General features: G+C 38.5%; 2 protein-coding genes across 2 annotated transcripts in view; one reads left to right on the forward strand and one right to left on the reverse strand.

Annotated features, from left to right (window-relative positions):
* Positions 1-19,640, reverse strand: part of FMN2 (formin 2) — a 417,308-nt gene that overhangs the window by 4,138 nt on the left and 393,530 nt on the right. The window contains exon 18 of the mRNA XM_006901560.1: positions 1,657-1,738. Within this exon, the coding sequence (XP_006901622.1) occupies positions 1,657-1,738 (82 nt within the window). The remainder of the gene's footprint in view (positions 1-1,656; positions 1,739-19,640) is intronic.
* On the forward strand, positions 3,125-3,439 carry LOC102864039 (complex III assembly factor LYRM7-like). Its single transcript, XM_006901556.1, has one exon. The coding sequence runs from the start codon at positions 3,125-3,127 to the stop codon at positions 3,437-3,439; it is 315 nt and encodes a 104-aa protein (XP_006901618.1).

Genomic DNA, 19,640 nt, shown 5'->3' on the forward strand with positions numbered 1-19,640 from the left:
AAATTCATAAATTTTAATAAATAAAAAAGAAATTGCCGAAGTACAAATAAATTTGACAAGTCCTTTCAAAGTTAGAAATATTGCTAACAACTTTCAACAGGATAAAACCAAATGGCCAAGGTTATAGTGTAACATCAATACATAATACATTAGTTCAGTTATTGTTTTTTTTAAAATCATATAAAATAAAATCACATTATAAGATTTGCCATTAAACAGTATTTACTTTGATATAGGAAAATTGAAGGGGAAATAGCACTTAAACAAACATGTAATTCTTAACTATTTCTAAGTTTTTGCTGTTTGTTGTGTCTCGTTGAGTTGGAACTAACTTAGAGCTGACCCTGCAGCAGGTTTTTCCAGGCAGTAAATAGTCCAGGGGGAGACTGCTCATCGTTCTTCTCTGGAGCAGTTGACAGATTTGATCTGCCCGCCTCTGGTTTGGCAGTGCAGCTCCTTACCACTAAGCCACTGTTGTTGGGTACTGTTGAGTTGGAATCAGCCCATGGATGACTCGCCAGCAGGTTTTCAGAAGCAGTAAATTACACAGACTATTTATAATCTGTGAAGCAACTAGGGAATTAAAACTGAGTGCCTTCAGGTTTGCAGTGCAGCTTCTTACCCCTTGGCCACCAGATCCCTCTTTTTCTAACCAGGAGAATTTAATCACATTCTAATGGTGACACAGTACATACTATGTTGGGCTGTTCCAGGGGAGAAACAAGGGCAGTCTCCTCCTGGGAAAATGTACAGCCCCTTACAATAGAGGTTACCAAGAGTACTAGTCAACTCCAGAGCAGTAGATTTGGGCTTTATTTTCTTTTAGCTTTATCATTTACACTATTCAAATTCAAAATCCTCCCAATGAAATGGCCTAATCTCGCCTTTTGTTGTTAGCATCATTTGCTTCCACCGTGGCACCATGTGATAATCCATGAAAAAACTTAAGCAAAAGATCTACACTGGGAAAAATGTAGTTTTTTTCAGCCAAAATCTTACCCCTCAAGATGCACAATTCAGTTCTTATAAAGGAAGAGGTGGGCAGGAAGAAAAACATAGACTCAGGCTGAGAGCTATAAACTACTAATCTGCAGCCATTGATGGCTACAGACCAACTCCACTCACCAGGAGATATTCTGGCAATATTATGCATACCATTTCTCATCAAGTTTTAGATCCCAACAGAGCTAGCCCAATTATAATGCCCTTTCTTGGTTCCAACGTTGCCCTGACCGCTGATCCATGTGCTTATGCAGGAAGAGAAAAAGGCCGTACACAGAAACATACACATGTCACATACATGCATTTCCTTAGATTGATTGTCATTTTATTTTGGAACTTGAATACTGAGGTTTTCTTAGCCTTCTGGGTCTGATTTAAGGCTGAAGGAGACAGAAGCTCATTGTTGATTCACACATAACAACAGTTGTTGGGCATCATTAAGTTGCCTATGACTTAATGGCTCATAGGGACCCTATGAGCAACAGATCTGAATCTTGCCCTATCCCGTGACATCCTTGCTATCTCTGATGTGTTCGAGCTCATTGCTACAGATATGATAGGCAAAAAATCAAAATGGTATTTTATAAACTTGCATAATCTGAAAGCAATGTTTATAAACAAGAGTAAAATTCACAAATTAAGAAAAGTACTTACAATTCCCGAATCATGCCGTGGCTTTATCTTATAGAGCGATTTCCCCTTTTTCTGTCTGCATACCTCCTCAGCTTCTTTTACTCTGAAGGAAGAGAAAATACAGGTGTTTGAAACACAAACTTCCAGACACATCACTGTGATCTGGTTTGCAGCACATGAGTGGGGCTCACTGTATAGAATAATGGAAGAAGAAAATAACTAAATCCACAGGAATATTATCTGACAATTGATTTAATGTCATAGAATGTTAGAGCTGGCTGTTGTTTTTTTTTAAATTTTTATTTTATGTTGATTTGCTTACAAAGTTTGTATACCCTGTGTTTCACACTATCCTTCATTCACATTGTGTTTCATACTATCATTTGGATTCATTATATTTAAAAAATGTAACCAACATTGAACTATGCCCACCATTGCCATGTCTTTCCAGATCCCCATTGGATCCTTCCCATTTCCTTTGCCCACTCTTCCCTCCACTCACCAAATTGTGTGACCCCCGCCCCCGCTCATCCTCACGCCTTTGTTTCTCACCTCCCACCTTGGATCCTCATACACGTTTTACTAGTTATCTTTCTATTTCTATAATAATGGTCTAATATAGCATTTGTCCTTACAGGATTGCATTAGGTCACTCAGCATAATGCTCTCCAGTCCTTACCAAGTTATGTAGTAATTTTCAAAATCACTGCTCTTGAGTGCTGTGTAGTATTCCATTGTGTGAATGTACCACACTTTTACAATCCATTAGATTGTGGTTGGACATTACCATTGTTTCCATGTTCTTATGATGGTGAATAACACTGCTAGGAACACTGATGTACAAATCTCTGTGTTTCAGTCCTAATTTTCTTGTGGTATATTCCAAGCAATGAAATAGCTGGGTCATATGGAATGTCTATGTTCAGCTTTTTGAGGAAACATCAAACTCCCTTCCAGAGTGGTTGTACCATTTTACAATTCCACAATGTACAAGAGTTCCTATCTTGCCACATCTTCTCCAACATTTATTACTTGCTGTCCTGTTAAACTTTGCCTCTGCTACTGGAGTGAGATGGTATCTCATTGTGATTTTGATTTGCATCTCTCTCACTGACAGTGATTTTGAGCATTTCTTCGTATGTCTGTTGGCCATATGAATGTTTTCCTCTGTGAAAGGTCTTTCTGTGTATTTTGGAGCTGGCTGTTTTCATCCTAACAATGACACGCACTACTACCAAACAGATTCCAACTCATAGTGACCTACTAGGACAGAGCAGAACTGTATGTGAACCTAATTCACCTGTGATCTGTATAAGAGACTTTGGGGCAGCTGGTGGGCTTGAACCATGACCATTTGGTTAGTAGCTGAATGACTACTACACCGCTAGGGCTCTTGGTAAATTGAATATTATCTTCCCTAGAATATGTGTTTAAAATAGAACTTCAGGACTCGATGGTTTGAGAAGTGGCTGCTGCGGCGTGGAGAACCATGGGTCAGGCGGCCAAGGTTTTACAACTCTTTAAAACATTGCACAGGACCAGACAACAAGTTTTTAAAAATGATGGGAGAGCACTAGAAGCAGCCAGACTAAAGATAAATGAAGAATTCAAAAATAATAAAAGTGAGACATCTCCCAAGAAAATAGAAGAGCTAATGAAAATGGGATCTGATGTTGAAATGTTACTCAGGACCTCTGTTATACAAGGAATTCACACAGACCACAATACACTGAAATTGATTCCTAGGAAAAACCTTCTTTTAAATAATGTGCCATATTGTGATACACCAACTCAAAAGCAGTGACTTTTCCAGGATAAAATGGAACATTTGTGCTTTTTAAGCTTAAAATATACAACTTGAGAAAAGTCCTAGAAATGTAGATACCTTTTTCTCTAAACTGGTATATGGAAAACAAGTGGATTAAAATATTCTTCATAAAAAACTTAGTTTAAAATTACATTACTGACAACAGCCAAATATAGTTAAATATTTCCAATGAACATTAGATAAGAAGACATTTCATTTTTATTTAAAATCAAACTAAAAAGTAAAAAAAATGTTCAAGTTTATCAGATTCACACCTCAATAAGTACTTTGGTTTTACTGTTACCATTTGAGAATGCAGCAATTTGACAAGATAGTCTGTTTCCCTCTTGTGTATAAAGGAAATTGCTAGACTAACTTGATGTTTGTTGTTAAGTGCCATCAAGTCGCAGGCGACTCATAGCAACCCTATGAAGGAGAGTTCTCAAAGCTTGGGTGTCCTCTCTCCAGGTTCATAGGGTTTCTGAAAGCAAGATATTTAGTCTCAGGAAAATTAAATTGGTCAAGAACATCAAAGTTTAGTAGGGCAACAAGCAATAAATATTGGAGAGGTGGGAACTCTCATACACTGTTGGTGGGATTGTAAAATGGTGCAACCACTCTGGAAGACAGTCTGGCGTTTCTTAAAAAAGCTGAATAAAAAACCCAAACAAACAAACAAAAAAACAAAACAAACAAAAAGCTGAATATAGAAACTCTATACGATCCAGCTATTCTACTACTGGGAATATATACACCCCAAGGAAATTAGAACTAAGACACAAACGGAGATTTGTACACCAATGTTCATAGCAGCATATTTACCATCGCAAGAACATAGAAACAGCTTAAATGTCCAACCACAATCAAGTGGATTGAGAAATTGTGGTACATTCACAAAATGAATACTATGCAGCACGCAGGAGCAATGATTTGAAAAATACTAAGTAACTTGGGAAGGACTGGAAAGCATTATGCTGAATGAATAAACACAGTCTCATAATGACAAATACGGCATAAGACTATTATTATAAAAATAGAAGAATAACTAGTAAAACATGTAAGAAAACTCGGGTTGGGGAATAGAGGGGTGAGGATATGTAGGGGTGAAACCACAGGGCTGCACAGTGTGGTGGGTAGAGGGAGAGGGGGAAGCAAATGGGAAGGATCTGGGCAAAAAGACATGGTAATGAGGTCCAATGGTGATAAATTTTATACAAAATAATGCATAAGAATGATTGTAAGAAACACAAAGTGAATGAAGAATAGTGTGAAACACAATGTATATAAACTTTGTAAGCAAATCAATTAAAAAGAATGTAAAAAATTTAAAAAAAGGGTTACTATGAGGTTAAAAACAAACCAGCATGAAAACTCACTGCTGTCAATTCTGAATCGACTTCTAGCTGACACTCTGCTAGGCTGGGAGAAGAATGCCCATTTTGTTCTGAAGGAGTGGTGGTGGATTTGAACGACTGGAGAGGCACAGCCACCAGAGAAGAAGACAGCAGCATAACTCTCTGACTACATGACCGGAGCTCTAACTACAAAGAAGGCTCACTGACATGGAAATATATTAGTCTTTCTATAAAGTGACTTTTATTTTAAAAATAATCCAGAACTGTAATTGTTTCAACTAAACAAACATTAAAAAATATGGAAATTTGGATACTACTAATAAAAAGAGGTATTATAAAAAAGAAAACCTACCAGGTTGATTTATTTTTCTGCTATGGTGGTTTTCTTTGGAAATTAAAAATTAATTTTTCTGGGGACATGAAAAAGCTGTGGTTTGAAATTTTAAAGAAAGACCTTTTTTTTAACGTTAACACCTAATTTTCTGAAGGAATTTAATATAAATGCATTTCTTGAACCCAGTGGCAAAAGGTCTAAGGACATAAAGTACAATTCCGTCATAACAATTAAATGAAACTACCTTGAACAGCATCTACAGGACTGATGATATAGTTTGAAATTAAAGCATGACAAATGAAAAAGAATTCCTTCCTACTCGAGTGGTTTTAAAAATAGAGAGTTCTTATGGCTTCGTGGTAAAAAGCTGTTTTGCAATCCCAAAGGCATGCAGTTTGAATCCACCAGCCACTCCTTTAGAGAAAGATAGGCAGTCTCCTCCCATGCTATTAACATCTCTGAAAATCTACTGCAGGGGGTGAGGGAAATTGGAAAATCTGGTTTGAAAAACAATGTATTTTAATTTTGTAAGCAAATTAGTATAAAAAATTTTTTTAAAAAATCTACTGCAGGGTCAGTTATGGGTTGGTTCCAATTAGATGGCACACAACAAACACAGAATAACAATTTAAAAAGAACTTCATGTTGCTAAGGTGCTCTGGTGGCCTAGTGGGTAAGAAGTTGCACTGTTAACCCAAAAGTATACAGTTTGAATCCACTTGATGCTCTGTGGGAGAAAGGGGAGCAGTCAGCTCCTGGATGATTTCCAATCTCTAAAAATCTGTTGGTGAAGAGATTGAGATTGCTGACAGCTTTAGCTTGCTTTGCTCCACAATCAACACTCTTGGTACCAGCAGCCAGGAAATCAAGAGACAAATTGCACTGGGAAAAGTTGGCTGTCAGGGACCTCTCCAGAGTACTGAAGAGCAAGAGCATCAGTCTGGAGACTAAGGTGCACCTGATCAAGGCCATAGTCTTTGCAATTGCTTGTTATGTGTCAGAGAGTTGGACAGTGACTAGGAATGATAGAAAGAGAATTGATGCCTTTGAGCTGTGGTGCTGGAGAAGAGTATTGAATATACCATGGACTGCTAGGAGATCAAACAGGTTCATCTTGGAGAAGGTGAAGCCAGGCTGCTCCTTGGAGTCAAGGATTGTGAAGCTTTGTCTGACATAATTTGGGCATGTTGCAAGGAGGAACTGGCTGTTGGAGGGGGACATCATGCTTAAAAGGGTGGAGGGATGGAGAAAGAGAGACCATCAATGAGATGGACTGATACAGTGACTGGGGTGATGAGGGTAGGTGTGTTGAATACAGTAAAGTTGGCACAGGATGGAGCAGGTTTCAGGGCTGTTGTACATAGGGGCCACTATGAGTCACAAGCAACTCTACGGCACATAACAGCAGCAACAGCAACAACCTGCTGGGAGGTCAGCTGTGAGTTCTGATTTGGTGGCATAAGATAATGAGAAGCTCCAGTAGCGCAGCTGTTAAGTGTTCTGCTGCCAATCAAAAGGACGACAGCTGGAGCTCAGCAGGTGCACGAAGGCTGTCTGACCGCAGGAAGCAGCCAGTGCGGATCCCTGTGTGTCGGCAAGTTTGCTCTGCCCCAGAGGGTCACCATGAGCCGGAACGGACTAAACAGCAACAGGCTTAGTTTGCTTTTTGGCTTTCATTGTTGCTACATTTATGAAACCTGACTCAAGCCATAAACTATCTTTAATCCCTACTCTAAACACTCTGAAGACAAAAGCATGTTCTTTGTAACAGGCTAATGATTGCATTTTCCTGTGTGAAACAGCTACCAGTAAATTTGAGGCGATGCATTTAGACAGAGAATTAAAGAAACTTTATTTCATGTTTCAGCCCAAATCCAGTAGATCTTCTCTTCAATTTTCTTTGACATCTTTAAAATCCTTTATGACATAACTGAACATCAAAAACAAGGGTTTAGATCACCAAAGTGTCATCATTTTCCCACTATCATCTTTATTTTGTTTTAAGAACATATTTTTTAAAAATTCTAGAAATGTAAGTCTAGTTCAAATATGTTTAATTTTACACAAAAAAACAGGTCCAGTCATACCAAAGGGAAGACATGATGAAAGCTAGTTGGATGTGCATCAATTAGACCTCATGATATCTTTTATCTACTTATTTGCAAATCAGTTATGGAGCAGTAACTCTAGGTCAGGCACTGCACTGGGCTTGTTTTATAAAGGCTGTCCCATAGGAGTAATACATGTGTAAGCACAGAAATGATAGAGCGACATTAAGGACAATTACTTAGGATGATACTAGTTACTACAATGGCAGAAATAGTTCCTTGGCTGGGGTGGGGGTAGTTAAACTATGGCAAAGTTTTTGGAGCAGATTGAAAGTTGGTTCATGAATTTTTCACATTTTGGAAGGAGAGGGAATGAGATTGAGCGTGAAATAAGAAGGGCATCACACACAAAATTATACCAGGAAAAGGATGAATGAGAGTCAAGAGCCGCCAATCATACTTTGTTTTAGAATAACCAAGACAGTTGTCATCAAGACCATTAGGATTGATGGTGACCCCGCTGCAGCAGAGTTCCTGGGGTTTTCAAAGCTACAACTTTCAGAAGCACATTACTGGCCCATTCTTCTGCCATGTGTCTGGATGGGGTGTCTGAGTTCCCAATTGTCCCATTAACAGCTGAATGCCCAACTGTTTTCACCACTCAACGACTCCCAGAGTGTGTTAAAGACAACTATGAACAACTGCTTCATTCAATCCTAAATACCTCTGGAGACATATAAGTGAATATCATGAGAAAGTGAAACACAGCTCTTCAAATTTAGGAGCTTATGAATTTGACAAAAATGTGATGAACTTGGCAAAAATGTAGTGTTCCAGAATGTTGCCCCATCCTGTGCCAGCATCGTGGCTGACATTATGCTTGTGTCCGTGGGCAGAGCCACTGTACCGATGGAATGCCTTTCAACACCATACTGGCAACATTTTGTTGCGATATCTATGGTTGCTATTGGCTAATTTTTGAAAGCACCTTGCTAGACCTGTTGTGCTAATTTGTCTTACCCTGTCAGCTTCACAAAACAGCATCTAGTCTCATGTACAGGTGCCTCTTGAATTCTCAGCACTCTTCTCTGTTCAGCTTAGTCTCTCTGGGATGCATTCATAAATCAAGGACACAGGCAGCCTATGCAGAACTCTTTGAGAAACAATACACAAGGACCCACACAATCTGTCAAGGTATCAATCACCCCTGCAGTCCCAATTAGCTCATTTTAAAAACTAACTGCCAATCAGCAATGTAGATAAGAGGAGGAAAACAGGAACAGAAACAAATTCAGTGATAAAGAAACAAATCATTAATCATTTTCTAAGTGATTCTGGAGGGGGAAAATATAGATTTCAGAGATCAGAGAACAGGAAATGTAGCAATATCTTTTTTTAATTCAAGTGAAGAATCCCACATAATGGTTATGAACCTTAATTTATGCTAAAAGAGCTACAATAGCTTTTATTGTCTATGGAGCTTCAGAAACAAAGGAAATTATGCCAAGTAAATGTCAATGGAATTAATTTCACTAATTCCTTTAATGAAGGACTAAGAGTAATTGAAAAATGTAATGCTTTCTTAAATAAATTAATTAAGGAAAAGAATTAAAATATGTATGGAATCAGGCTGGAAAAAAAGAGTAGAGGACTAGTCTGGCAAGACAATGTTTTTTCCAAAGTGTCCATCTGCCATAGTCAGAAAATCGCCAGAATTCCATGAATGTGAGATTCCCAGATAAAGGAGGCTTGTCCTAGTCAAGGAATAGCTATAAAGAACTAGTTCGTAAACATATGTTGTTTTTGTGTGCTGTCATGTCAGAATCAACTCACAGCTGGCCCTCCAGCAGATTTCACAGGCAGTATATCCCGTGGGAGGATAATGCCCGTCTTTTTCCCACAGTGCAACCCATGGATTTGCACTGCCTGCCTCTGAGTTGGCAGGGCAATTCTATCCTCTAAGCCCCCAGAGCTCCCTTAAACACATAAAATATTCTTAAATTTTACTTGTGCTCTGATGTTTCTCATTGCACACATCATTATTGTAATGTGCTATGATTCAGGGCTCTGATGGGTCAGTAGTAAGGAATATTGCCAAGGTAAAAGTTCACAGTTTGAACCCATAAGCTACTTCACAGGAGAAAGACGGGTATTCTCCTTCTGTGCAATTTACAGCCTCTGGGCTCACTGGAGGGTCAGTTATGAGTCAGTTCCAGCTCATGGTACACACAACAACATACATGTGAACAGCCCAAGTTGTAACAATTTCACTAAGTTATTAAATAACAAGCTTAGAAATGAAATGGTAAAGCACAGAAAGCTGACCTCCAGGAGAATCAGAATATTTGAAACTTTCACAATATAAAACAAAACACATGCAAGTAGAGACTACAAAAACAAACCTAACCCCACAAGCCAAAAACCACAACACAACACTTTATCACAGATTTTAAAACTAGTTTTCAATTGTCATTTTCATTCTAGTAATTTTCAAAGCCAATGAAAATGTCTCAAATTGTGCTCTTTGCATTAAATAGGCTCAGTTGCACCTGAATGCTTCTTAACAAAGAAAATGCATTTTCATTTCTCTCCTAATAAAAATGTGTATCTCCTGTGGTCTTCCTCCCTAGAGTGACTATAAAGGTCAGGATGATTATTTTTAGAAGTAGTTTGTGAGATGAATAAGGGATACACACTCTGGCTCTGATACAGAGAAAAGAAACCAGACATTCCTACAGCTTGCATACAAAATCATTTTTCCCTACTTTCTAGACCAAAATACAGGCTGGCCACAATCTTACCAAGGCAACAGATTGACTGGATAAGAAAGAAAGCCACTTTGGGCCAATGAGATATTAGCAATTTTGTCTAAATAAGTATCTGTGGCAGATGTATTCACTTCCTGTTAGCTCCAACTCAGTTGGCTGGGACAATCTGAGGTGTGACTGGCGTTCACAGAACTATGAGACACTTAAATGCAGTGCAGGGCAGTGCTCCAATCTGAGGTCCTGATGCAGTGAAGATGGGGATTGGGAAAGACAGCTGAGAATGGATATCATTATCATCAGGACCACTTTACAAACCACTTCTCGGCAACATCCATCTGCCTTCAAATTGAAAAATCTTTAACTTAAAAGAGATACCTACAGTGGGTAACACATATACACACAGACAAAGAGCAAAGAAGGGAGACAAAACGAACATTATTTATAAATATTAACTTTACAGTTTTGAGTCTCAAGTAGCGAGAGAAATGGGTATCAAAAGTGGGGTTTTTTTTAAGCCATTAATTTAGGTTGTATTCTCTTCTTTATAACTTTACTGATTTAAAACACACACACATATACATAAAACCATGAAACCACTGAAATGAGATGAAGATAAAAATCAACCAAAATGCCATTTACCATTATCTGGGAGAGAGAATTTGGATATCCTTAGGAAAAGAATTATGAGTTTGTAATGAATTTCCTAAATTTCATCACCGAGAATCTCTCAGGTTTTCAGGGGCAACTATGTTCATCCTTTGATTAATTCTGGATGCAAATGAAGAGTTATTATAAAGGAACATCTATCCCAGAAAAAAAGCGTAAAATCATTTTAAAGTTGCTCTTTTGCATTAAGGAAATCTGCGGTCAGGGACCTCCCCAAAGTGCTAAAGAGCAACAATGTCAGCCTGGAGACTAAGGTGTGTCTAATTTAGGCCATGGTCTCCGCAAATTACTTGCTATGCATCAGAGAATTGGACAATGACTAAGGATGCCAGAAAAATGAATGAATGCCTTTAAGTGGTGGTACTAGAGAAGAGTATTGAACATACCATGGACCACCATCAGAACAAACAGGTTATCCTAGAGAGGGTGAAACCAAATTTCTCCTTAGAGGCAAGGATTCTGAAGCTCCTTCTCACATACTTTGGGCACATGGCCAGGAGGGACCAGTCCTTAGAGAAGGACATCATGCTTGGAAGGGCGAAGGGACAGTGTAGGAGAGGGAGACCCCCAGAGGTGATGGATTGACACACTAATAGGGATAGGCATGTCAGAGTCAGTGAGATTGGATCAGGATAGGGCAGGGTTCAGAGTTGTAGGCAATTCAATGGCATGTAACAACAACAACAACAACAACAACAACAACAATAACAATTCGAGTACCTCGTGGTCTAGTGGTTAAGCAGCTATGATATAATCTCAAAGATATGTCGTTTGAAACTACCAGTGAGTCATCAGCTATGATTTGATAGCACACACAATATTCATGTATCAGCTCAGAAGCAGAGACATGAATGTGTCACAGAGAGGACCAGTGTGTGAGGCTGAAGCACACTGAGTGCAGTGTCGTGCTGAAGCTTGGCTTCCATCTCAGATGCACAAATGACTTCTCTCCTCACACCACCACAGGAGTGTGCCAGTTCTACCAGCAATGTGAAATGGAGTTTGAAGATTGTTCATATTCTAAAAAGTAGACTGATGTTCTTCCATGAACATAGAGTCAATGAAAGTAATTATGTGTATATATCATCTCCCGGAAACTATATCTGTGAAGTATATGTGGATTAAGGAGAATCAGCAAGGCACAAAATTTTAAAGACTGGCTGCCAACCAAAAAGTTGGAAGCACTTCAGAATAAAGGCCTGGCCATCTACTTAAAAACCTCAACAGCCACTGAAAACACATTTCCACTTGATGTTAATGAAGTCACCAGGAATCAGAATCAACTTGTCAAAGAAAATAGTGAGAATGTGTGTGAAAATGGATGAGAAAAGTCTTTATTAATGAAAATAAAAATATATTCCGCCAATCAAACTAATTCCTTAAATGTAAATCTCTTGGTGACTATTTTTCATGATGTAGCTTATTATAATTCAGAAATGATGATTCTTTCCTATTAGTTGTGGAATAGCTACAAAAAAGGACAAGTAAGGATAGATTAACATTGATTGTTGCCTCATTTCAAAGCAAAATAATCATCTATAAAAACAATTACTAAAAAGTCCTGTCTTTAATATTAATCACCACTTGTTGCTTTCACTTTCTCACTTTTCAATCACTTTTTTATATTCTCCTCCTGTCAAAACAACAAGGATGGCAGAAGAACTGACAATAGTGTTGGAGAAGAGTACTGAGTGTCCCATTGACTGACAAAAGAACAAACAGGTATGTCTTGGAGACAGTGCAGCCGGAGTGCTCCTTGGAGGCAAGGATGGTGAAGCTTCATCTCTGACACTTTGGACAGGCTGCTAAGAGATGCTTTTCCTTTTTTATTTATTTTTTTTGCTTTATTTATCATTATATAAATGCCTTTATTTGAACTAATACATTGTTACCCGATTACATCACTTTTCAGAGATAGAGTAACATTATGTCCTTGAAAACTATAGCAAACAGCTTGACAGAGTAAAAGAACATTAAGTTTTACATATATATTTTTACATTTTTGTGACTACATTTCCTGGTTTTAAGTGTCAAATTTAAAAAATATTGTACATGCAGCATATTTGGCCTCATGCATCCTGACTAGCTTCTAAGCCCTCTCTAGTTCTTCTCAAGTGTCATATTGAACAACACTGAAATTTAAAGAGAGCTTGATGATGGGGGAGGGGGATATAGGTATATTTTTTTTTAAAAGCATGTATTGAACCAAGTATATTAAGACAAAATATATCAATTCTTTATAGCTTGGGAGATGTGCATTTCTTAGAGAGGCTTTTCTTGGAAAGGCACATTATGCTTGGAAAGATGGAGGGTCATCGAAAGAGAGGAAGACCCCCAGGAGATGGATTGACAGACTACAGCAATATGCTCACGTGTTTCAGGATGATGAGGGCAGCACAGGATAGGACAGGCTTTGGATCTGTTGTCCATAGGGTCACTACGGGTTGTACTAAAAACCACTGTCAAAAAGGTAAGCAACAATTTCCCAGATGGTAGATCAATGATCCTCTTTCAAGTTCACCTTGCTTTCTAAGAGCACTCTCAAACCAGCTAACAACTCTGAAATGGTCAGCTAGACTCTAATCCTCTGACCATCTTCTTCTTTAGTTGGCACAGAACTAAAGAATTCCTCATTACCCTTTTGCTCCTTCTCAATATATTTTTTTTTTATTAGTGAACATTTACAAAAAAGAAATTGGTTCTTTACTCCACCATTCACACACATTGGGTTTTATAACTAATTACAATGCTGACAATACAACCAAACTTTTTCCACTTTCTCTCTGACTCTAACTTCCATTAACCCTTTGATCCTACCTTATCCTGCATCATCTGCACAACATCTGCCATGCTAATGCTACCTGAGGGTCTGCTTCTCACAGGCTGACTCTACTTTTCCAAATATGATCTCTTTCCCAAGGACTGGAACCTCCTGACAACATGGCCAAGTATTTGAAGTAGACTTATACAACCCGTGACTCTAAGAAACACCATAGTTACACTTTGTCCAACACTAATCTGTGTTCTTTTGGCAGTCCAAGGAAATAAGCAGTAATCTTTGCCAACAGCACAATCCAAAGGGATCAATTCTTCTGTCTTTCTTACTCACAAATACAGTCAGGCATAACTTAATCTTTACATTAACCCCTCCTCTGACATTTTTAAAGCTTCTAAACAGCAGATTCACACAAGTCAGTATGCCTTTTAATTTCTTGACTGCTGCTTCTATGGGGTTAATGGGGTTAACTGTGGACCCAAATAAAAATGAAATCCTTGGTAACTCCAATCTGTTTCCCATCTATCATGATGTTGTCTTTTGGTCCAGTTTTGAGACTTCTCACTTTTTTGATAAGAGTATAATTCATATTGAAGGATGTAGTTTGATTTTCTTCAGTACTGCTCAAGTCTTTTTCACTTTGGATAAGCAAGTTGGCATTTGCATGAACTATTTTGTTGATGAGTCTCCCTGTAACCTTTACTTATGATAATGCAATGTTAGATTTTAAGATCAGATAGATTTTTGCACAGGCCAAATAGGATGCTAAATACGGGTGTAGTCAACGTCCCTGTGTCCTTCAAGTCCTTGCTGGTAGATTAGTCTCTGTAATCGTTCCAGGAACACAGAGCACTTGTGGTTTACTCTTTTCATAATTATGAGCACTTACAATGACTTTCATTTGGCTTTTTGTGGTTATTTTTTCTTTTTGTATCTTCAGAGCACAGTTTTCTCCAAGTGCTCAGATTCCATTAACTACTATTCTGTATATCTAGTTTATAATTTTTCCTGACAAAGATTTCTTCATGGATAGCTTTTCCAGCAAAACTGTCTACAAATTGATATCTAAAAGAAAGGGGTAGGTAGATCAGTAGATGCCCGCCCACATTGGAAGTCTCAGTACATAATACTAAACATCTTTCTTGGTCTCTATTCTATTTTTTAATTTTATTTTTATTGTAATTTTAATGAAAGCTTACAGAAAGGCTGGGTTTTTGTTTACCTATTCTTGAATTTTAATTTTTTTAAAGTGGACACTTAACTCACTCCCCCACCCCCAAATGGCCTGGTTCTCTCCTAAGTTTAGAGCACTAACATTACACCATTATACTTATAATTAAAGATGAATGTGGAGTCTCTGTGTTAACATACTTGGTAACCTAAAAGTTAGAGCTCTGGATCCACCCAGAGGTGTTTCAGAAGAAAGTCTTGATCATTTATGTCTGAAACCTCAGCTAGAGGAAATCCTGTGGCACAGAGTTCTCTGATACACGAGAGGTCACCAAAAGAAGGGGTTGACACTATGGTCACTAGAGAACAGCAAAGAAAACCTGAACACAGAATCACTGCATACAGACACGAGAATGTTAACACGGCATGAAATGCAGTACAACTTAATGTATGATCTTCAAAGTCCCAAATGAAAATCTTTTTCTCTTAACGACAGATTTCAATAGGATGCTTCTTAACTTGACTGTCTCCTGATTTATCAAAGACTATATTTATCAAAGCAAATTAAATGAGACAGCACTTTATACATAACCATTATATATCACAATTTATTAAATTAAATGTCACAGATTACAAAAAAGTAAATCACGATAGGTCATATTACATACTAAGAAGTTTGGGAGGCCCAGTAGCCAGAGCTAGAATTTGTTGTCTAGAATATTCTCTCCTCCCTGGGCTGCCTGAAAATCCCATACATCCTCCAAGCTTCATGTCAAAGCTCAGTGGGCAGAGTTACTCACTTCTGCTCTCCTTTCCCACTGTACTTTATACCACATCAGTGCTCTACTGTGAGCTCAAGGAAGGCAGGACTTTTATCTTATACACTTGAATGTCTATATTCCCTAGCCAAATTCAGTATAGAGTGAGTGAATAATCACAAAGAACTTCACTTAGTGCTATGGCTTAGCACTTTGCCTGAAACCAAGTTCCACTTAAAAGAGAGCAAGGTATGAAGCTGTTTGGGGTATGTGCTACTTTTTCCTCTCCTAGTGGCTAGTGGATTTGAATCACCCTCCTTTCAGCTGGCAGCATAATTCCTCATCACTAAGCCACCAGAGCTTCATTGTGTCTTCAAAGTATCTGATCTGTGGCTATGTGAGGATGCTCACCATTTCTGGACAGATGAGGCTTTCTGTGTCCGCCAATCCCTTTTGGTATAATGACTGTGTATACCCTTTCTGTCTTCTTTTAAAGTTTCCTGGGTCATTTAATATTCTGCCCAAAGCATCGAGGCTTGAATTTGTTCTTCAGTTCCGTCAGCTTAAGAAATGCGGAGCGAATTAGGCCCTTTTGATTTTCTGACTCCAGTCCTTTGCACTTGTCACTGTAATACTTTACTTTGTCTTTCCATGTTGCTCTCTGGAATCTTCTATTTAGAAATCTTGATTTCTTCCCTCTGCTTCGGCTTCTCGGCACTCAAGTGCAATATTCAGAGTCTGTTCGGACATCCATCTTGGTCTTTTCTTCATCCTCTGTCTTTGTAATGACCTTTTTGCATTCTTCCTGGATGATATTCTTGATATCCTCCCACAGCTTTTTTCTTATTAGTGTTCAAAGCCTCAAACCTGATCCTGAGATGATTTTGAAATTCAAGTGGGATAGACTCAAGGTCAAATTTTGCATACTGTGGATTTGATTTAATTTTCTTTAGCTTCAGTTTGAACTTGCTATGAGTAGTGGCCTGTTCCACAATCAGCACCGGGCCTCTTTTCACAGCTGATATGGAGCTTCTCTACTGCTTACTTTGGGAAAGTCTGCTGTCAGAGACTTCTCCAAAATACTGAAAAACAATGATGTCAGCCTGGAGACTAAGGTGTGTCTGATACAGGCCATGGTCTTTGCAATTACTTGCTATGCATCAGAAAGCTAGACAATGACTAGGTATGATAGAAGAAAAACTGATGCCTTTGAGCTGTGGTGCTGGGAGAAAGGTTTGACCTAGAAAGGGTGAGATCAGGCTGCTCCTTGGAGACAAGAATTCTAAAGCGTCATCTGACATACTTTGGACATGTTGTAAGGCAGGACCCATTCTTGGAGAGGGATGCCATGCTTGGAATGTTGGAGGAACAGCACAGGAGAGGAAGACCCTCGATGAGGTGCATTGATTCAGTGAATTGGATAAAGAGTGTAGGTGTGTCATGGACAATAAGACTGGCACAGGCTAGAGCAGGGTTTAGGACTGTTGTATATAGGGTCACTAGGAGTCACAGGCGAATCGACGGCACAAAAGAAGATGAGGTTCTGTAAAATGATGGCACTTAGTACATTAATGACTATAGAACTAGTAAGTAGCAAATCTAATGCAAAAGCTCTCAAGTTTTCCAAAGCACATTAATTCGAAAGGCAGGAGATTTATTCAGTTTGCTGTTGTTAGGTGCCATTGAGCAGACTTGGACTCACAGAAACCTTACACTGAATATAAGAAACAACCCCAGTCACGGGCCATCTCCCAAGCCCTGCTGCGCTTTAGTCCGTTGTGGTAGCCACTGTGACATTCACTCATCGACTGTTCTCCTTTTTCTCTCTAGTTCTCTACTTTACCAAGCACAATCCATTTCTTCAGAGACTAGCCCCTCCTGATAATCTGCTCAAATCATGTGAGATGGGCTCTCACTATCCTTTCTTTTAGGAACCTTCTGGTTGTACTTCAGTCAAGACAGATTTGAAGCAAAAACATGGAAACATCCCATATTTCCAACCACAATCAAACAGATCAAGAAATTGTGGCACATTCACACAATGGAATACTATGCACTAGTCAAGAACAGTAATTTTGAAAATTACTACATAATTTGGCAGAGACTGGATGGCATTATGCTGAGTGAACTAATTCAGTCTCACAAGGATAAATAATGCATAAGACCATTTTTATTGGTTGGTGCTGATTGCTGTCGAGTTGAGCACAACTCATAGCAACCCTATGAACCAAAGACCAGAAGCCTTTTGATAATTATTGTTTTTCAAAGTTCATAGAGTTTCCAGCGGCATGTTGTTTAGGAAGTGGATGCCGCTCTTGCTTAAAAAAAAAATTTAAAAAAACCAGGATAACTAGTAAAAAACGTGTGGAAGTCCAAGGGGGTAAATGGTGGGAACAGAGGGGTGAGAGTGGACAGAGTGGAGAAATCATAGGTCACACAATTTGGTAACTGGAGGGGGGAAGGAGTGTAAAGGAAATGGGAAAGATCTGGTGGGGATCTGGAAAGACAGGGTAATGGTGGGCATATTTCATAAAACATAATGAATCGGAATGATCATATGCAACACAATGTGAATGAAGGATAGTGTGAAACACAATGTATACAAACTTTGTATGCAAATTAACATAACATTTGAAAAAGTTAGTCATTGCTTTCAAGTTGGAATTGACTTATGGCTGACTCTCCAGTGGGATTCTAAAGAGAAAGAAGAAACTTTGGAGTTTGGTGGATTCACACTCCCAGAGAGGCTTCACTTTGGGCTTAGCATTACAACTACCTCTGGGATAGGTGACCAGTACTCAGCTCTGCTAACTACTGAGGCTCATTTAAAGTTGAATACATTCAGGGAGTAGACTGAGAATTTGTTTTGTCATCATGCCAATGACATTTCTATGAAGGAAACCGTCAATCACAGGAACTTCCACTCCAGCTATAGAATTTATTTTGTGAACTGCAGTATTGTGCATGGTATGCTACATTTCTTGCCACTATAGCTGAAACAAATCAAAAGATGTATTGCATTGGGTAAATTTCTTGTAAATCTCTTCAAGATATCAAGGAGCAATGACACCAGTTTAGAAACCAAAGCGCATCTGATTGAAACTAGAGTCTTTTCAATTACTTGTTATGCATCTTACAATTGGACAAAGACAAAGGACGACAGAAAAGACATTGATTCCTTTGACCTTTGGTGCTGGAGAGGAGCAGTGAATATCATTACATGGATTGCCAAAAGGACAAACAAAAATGTGCTGGAGAAAGTGCAGCCAGAGTTCTGCTTGGAGACAAATATGGTGAAACTTTGTCTCACGTATTCTGGGCTTATTGTTAGGAGAGGCCGTTACTTGAGGATAGAACATCATGCTTGGAAATGCGACCTCAGCAAAAGAGAATAAGACTTCAGTGAGGTGGATTGACACAGCGACTGTAATAATGAGGGATGAGGAGGACGACACAGGCTAGGGAAGATTCGATCACAGGGTCACCTTGAGTCATAGCCAAAGATGGACAAGGCTTATCTGGAGTTTTTTTCTGGCTTTTTTCCTAAATGGAGTGGAGTAATCTCTCCTTTTGGGCTGTAAGACCATAAGCCACGGCAGTGACTGATGGCCATGTGTCCATTCTGAAGGAACAACCTGCTTAATCTCTAGAAGAAGAGGATGAAGGAGCAAGAAAAGGAAGAAGAAAGGAAAGAGAAAGAAACACTGAGAATATTTACAGAGCACCAATTCCCACCAACTTCTGGTATTTCAGCATTCAGTTATTCCTCAGAGAAGTTCTAGCTAAAGGTTTCAATAGTTTTATTATTTACACATAGAGTTTGTCTCATTGCTTAAGGTATTTGAAGTTGAGCTTTCATCACCTCCAAGAGTAAAGTTAAATTACATAAGAAAATTTGGTAATTACTAGATTAAGTTCTTACTCTTATTTCCTTGTACATGTCAAACACAAGAATGTAACAACTCAAATCTGCAAATATTTATTGAAAGAATAGGAGGGCAAAGAAACTGTGGCTTAATGGCATTTAAGACTACACCAGAAATAACAGAACAAAGGCTCACTGGAAACTAAAGCTCAAAATACAATTCATCCATGAAGCTAAAGTCTAAAATGAAAATAGACATGAAGGATGAATTCTATTTTTTTCTTTTCCCCCTCTCTTAATTTTTATTTTGTATTGGTTTGCATGCAAAATGCATATACCATTTTTACCATTCATGGACGCGTTCCTACATTCACATTGTGTTTTAAACAATCACTCATGTACACTGTCAATACTCATTGATCTACACCAACTTTTAACTCATCTTTTCAGGAGTTGGA

The sequence above is a fragment of the Elephantulus edwardii genome, unplaced genomic scaffold, assembly GCF_000299155.1.
Source record: "Elephantulus edwardii isolate Elephantulus edwardi_28Jun2011 unplaced genomic scaffold, EleEdw1.0 scaffold00331, whole genome shotgun sequence".
NCBI classification, from domain to species: Eukaryota; Metazoa; Chordata; class Mammalia; order Macroscelidea; family Macroscelididae; genus Elephantulus; species Elephantulus edwardii.

Bases quoted from the DNA above. Each gene is read 5' to 3' on its own strand.
- LOC102864039 (XM_006901556.1), top strand. From the start codon at position 3,125: ATGGGTCAGGCGGCCAAGGTTTTACAACTCTTTAAAACATTGCACAGG.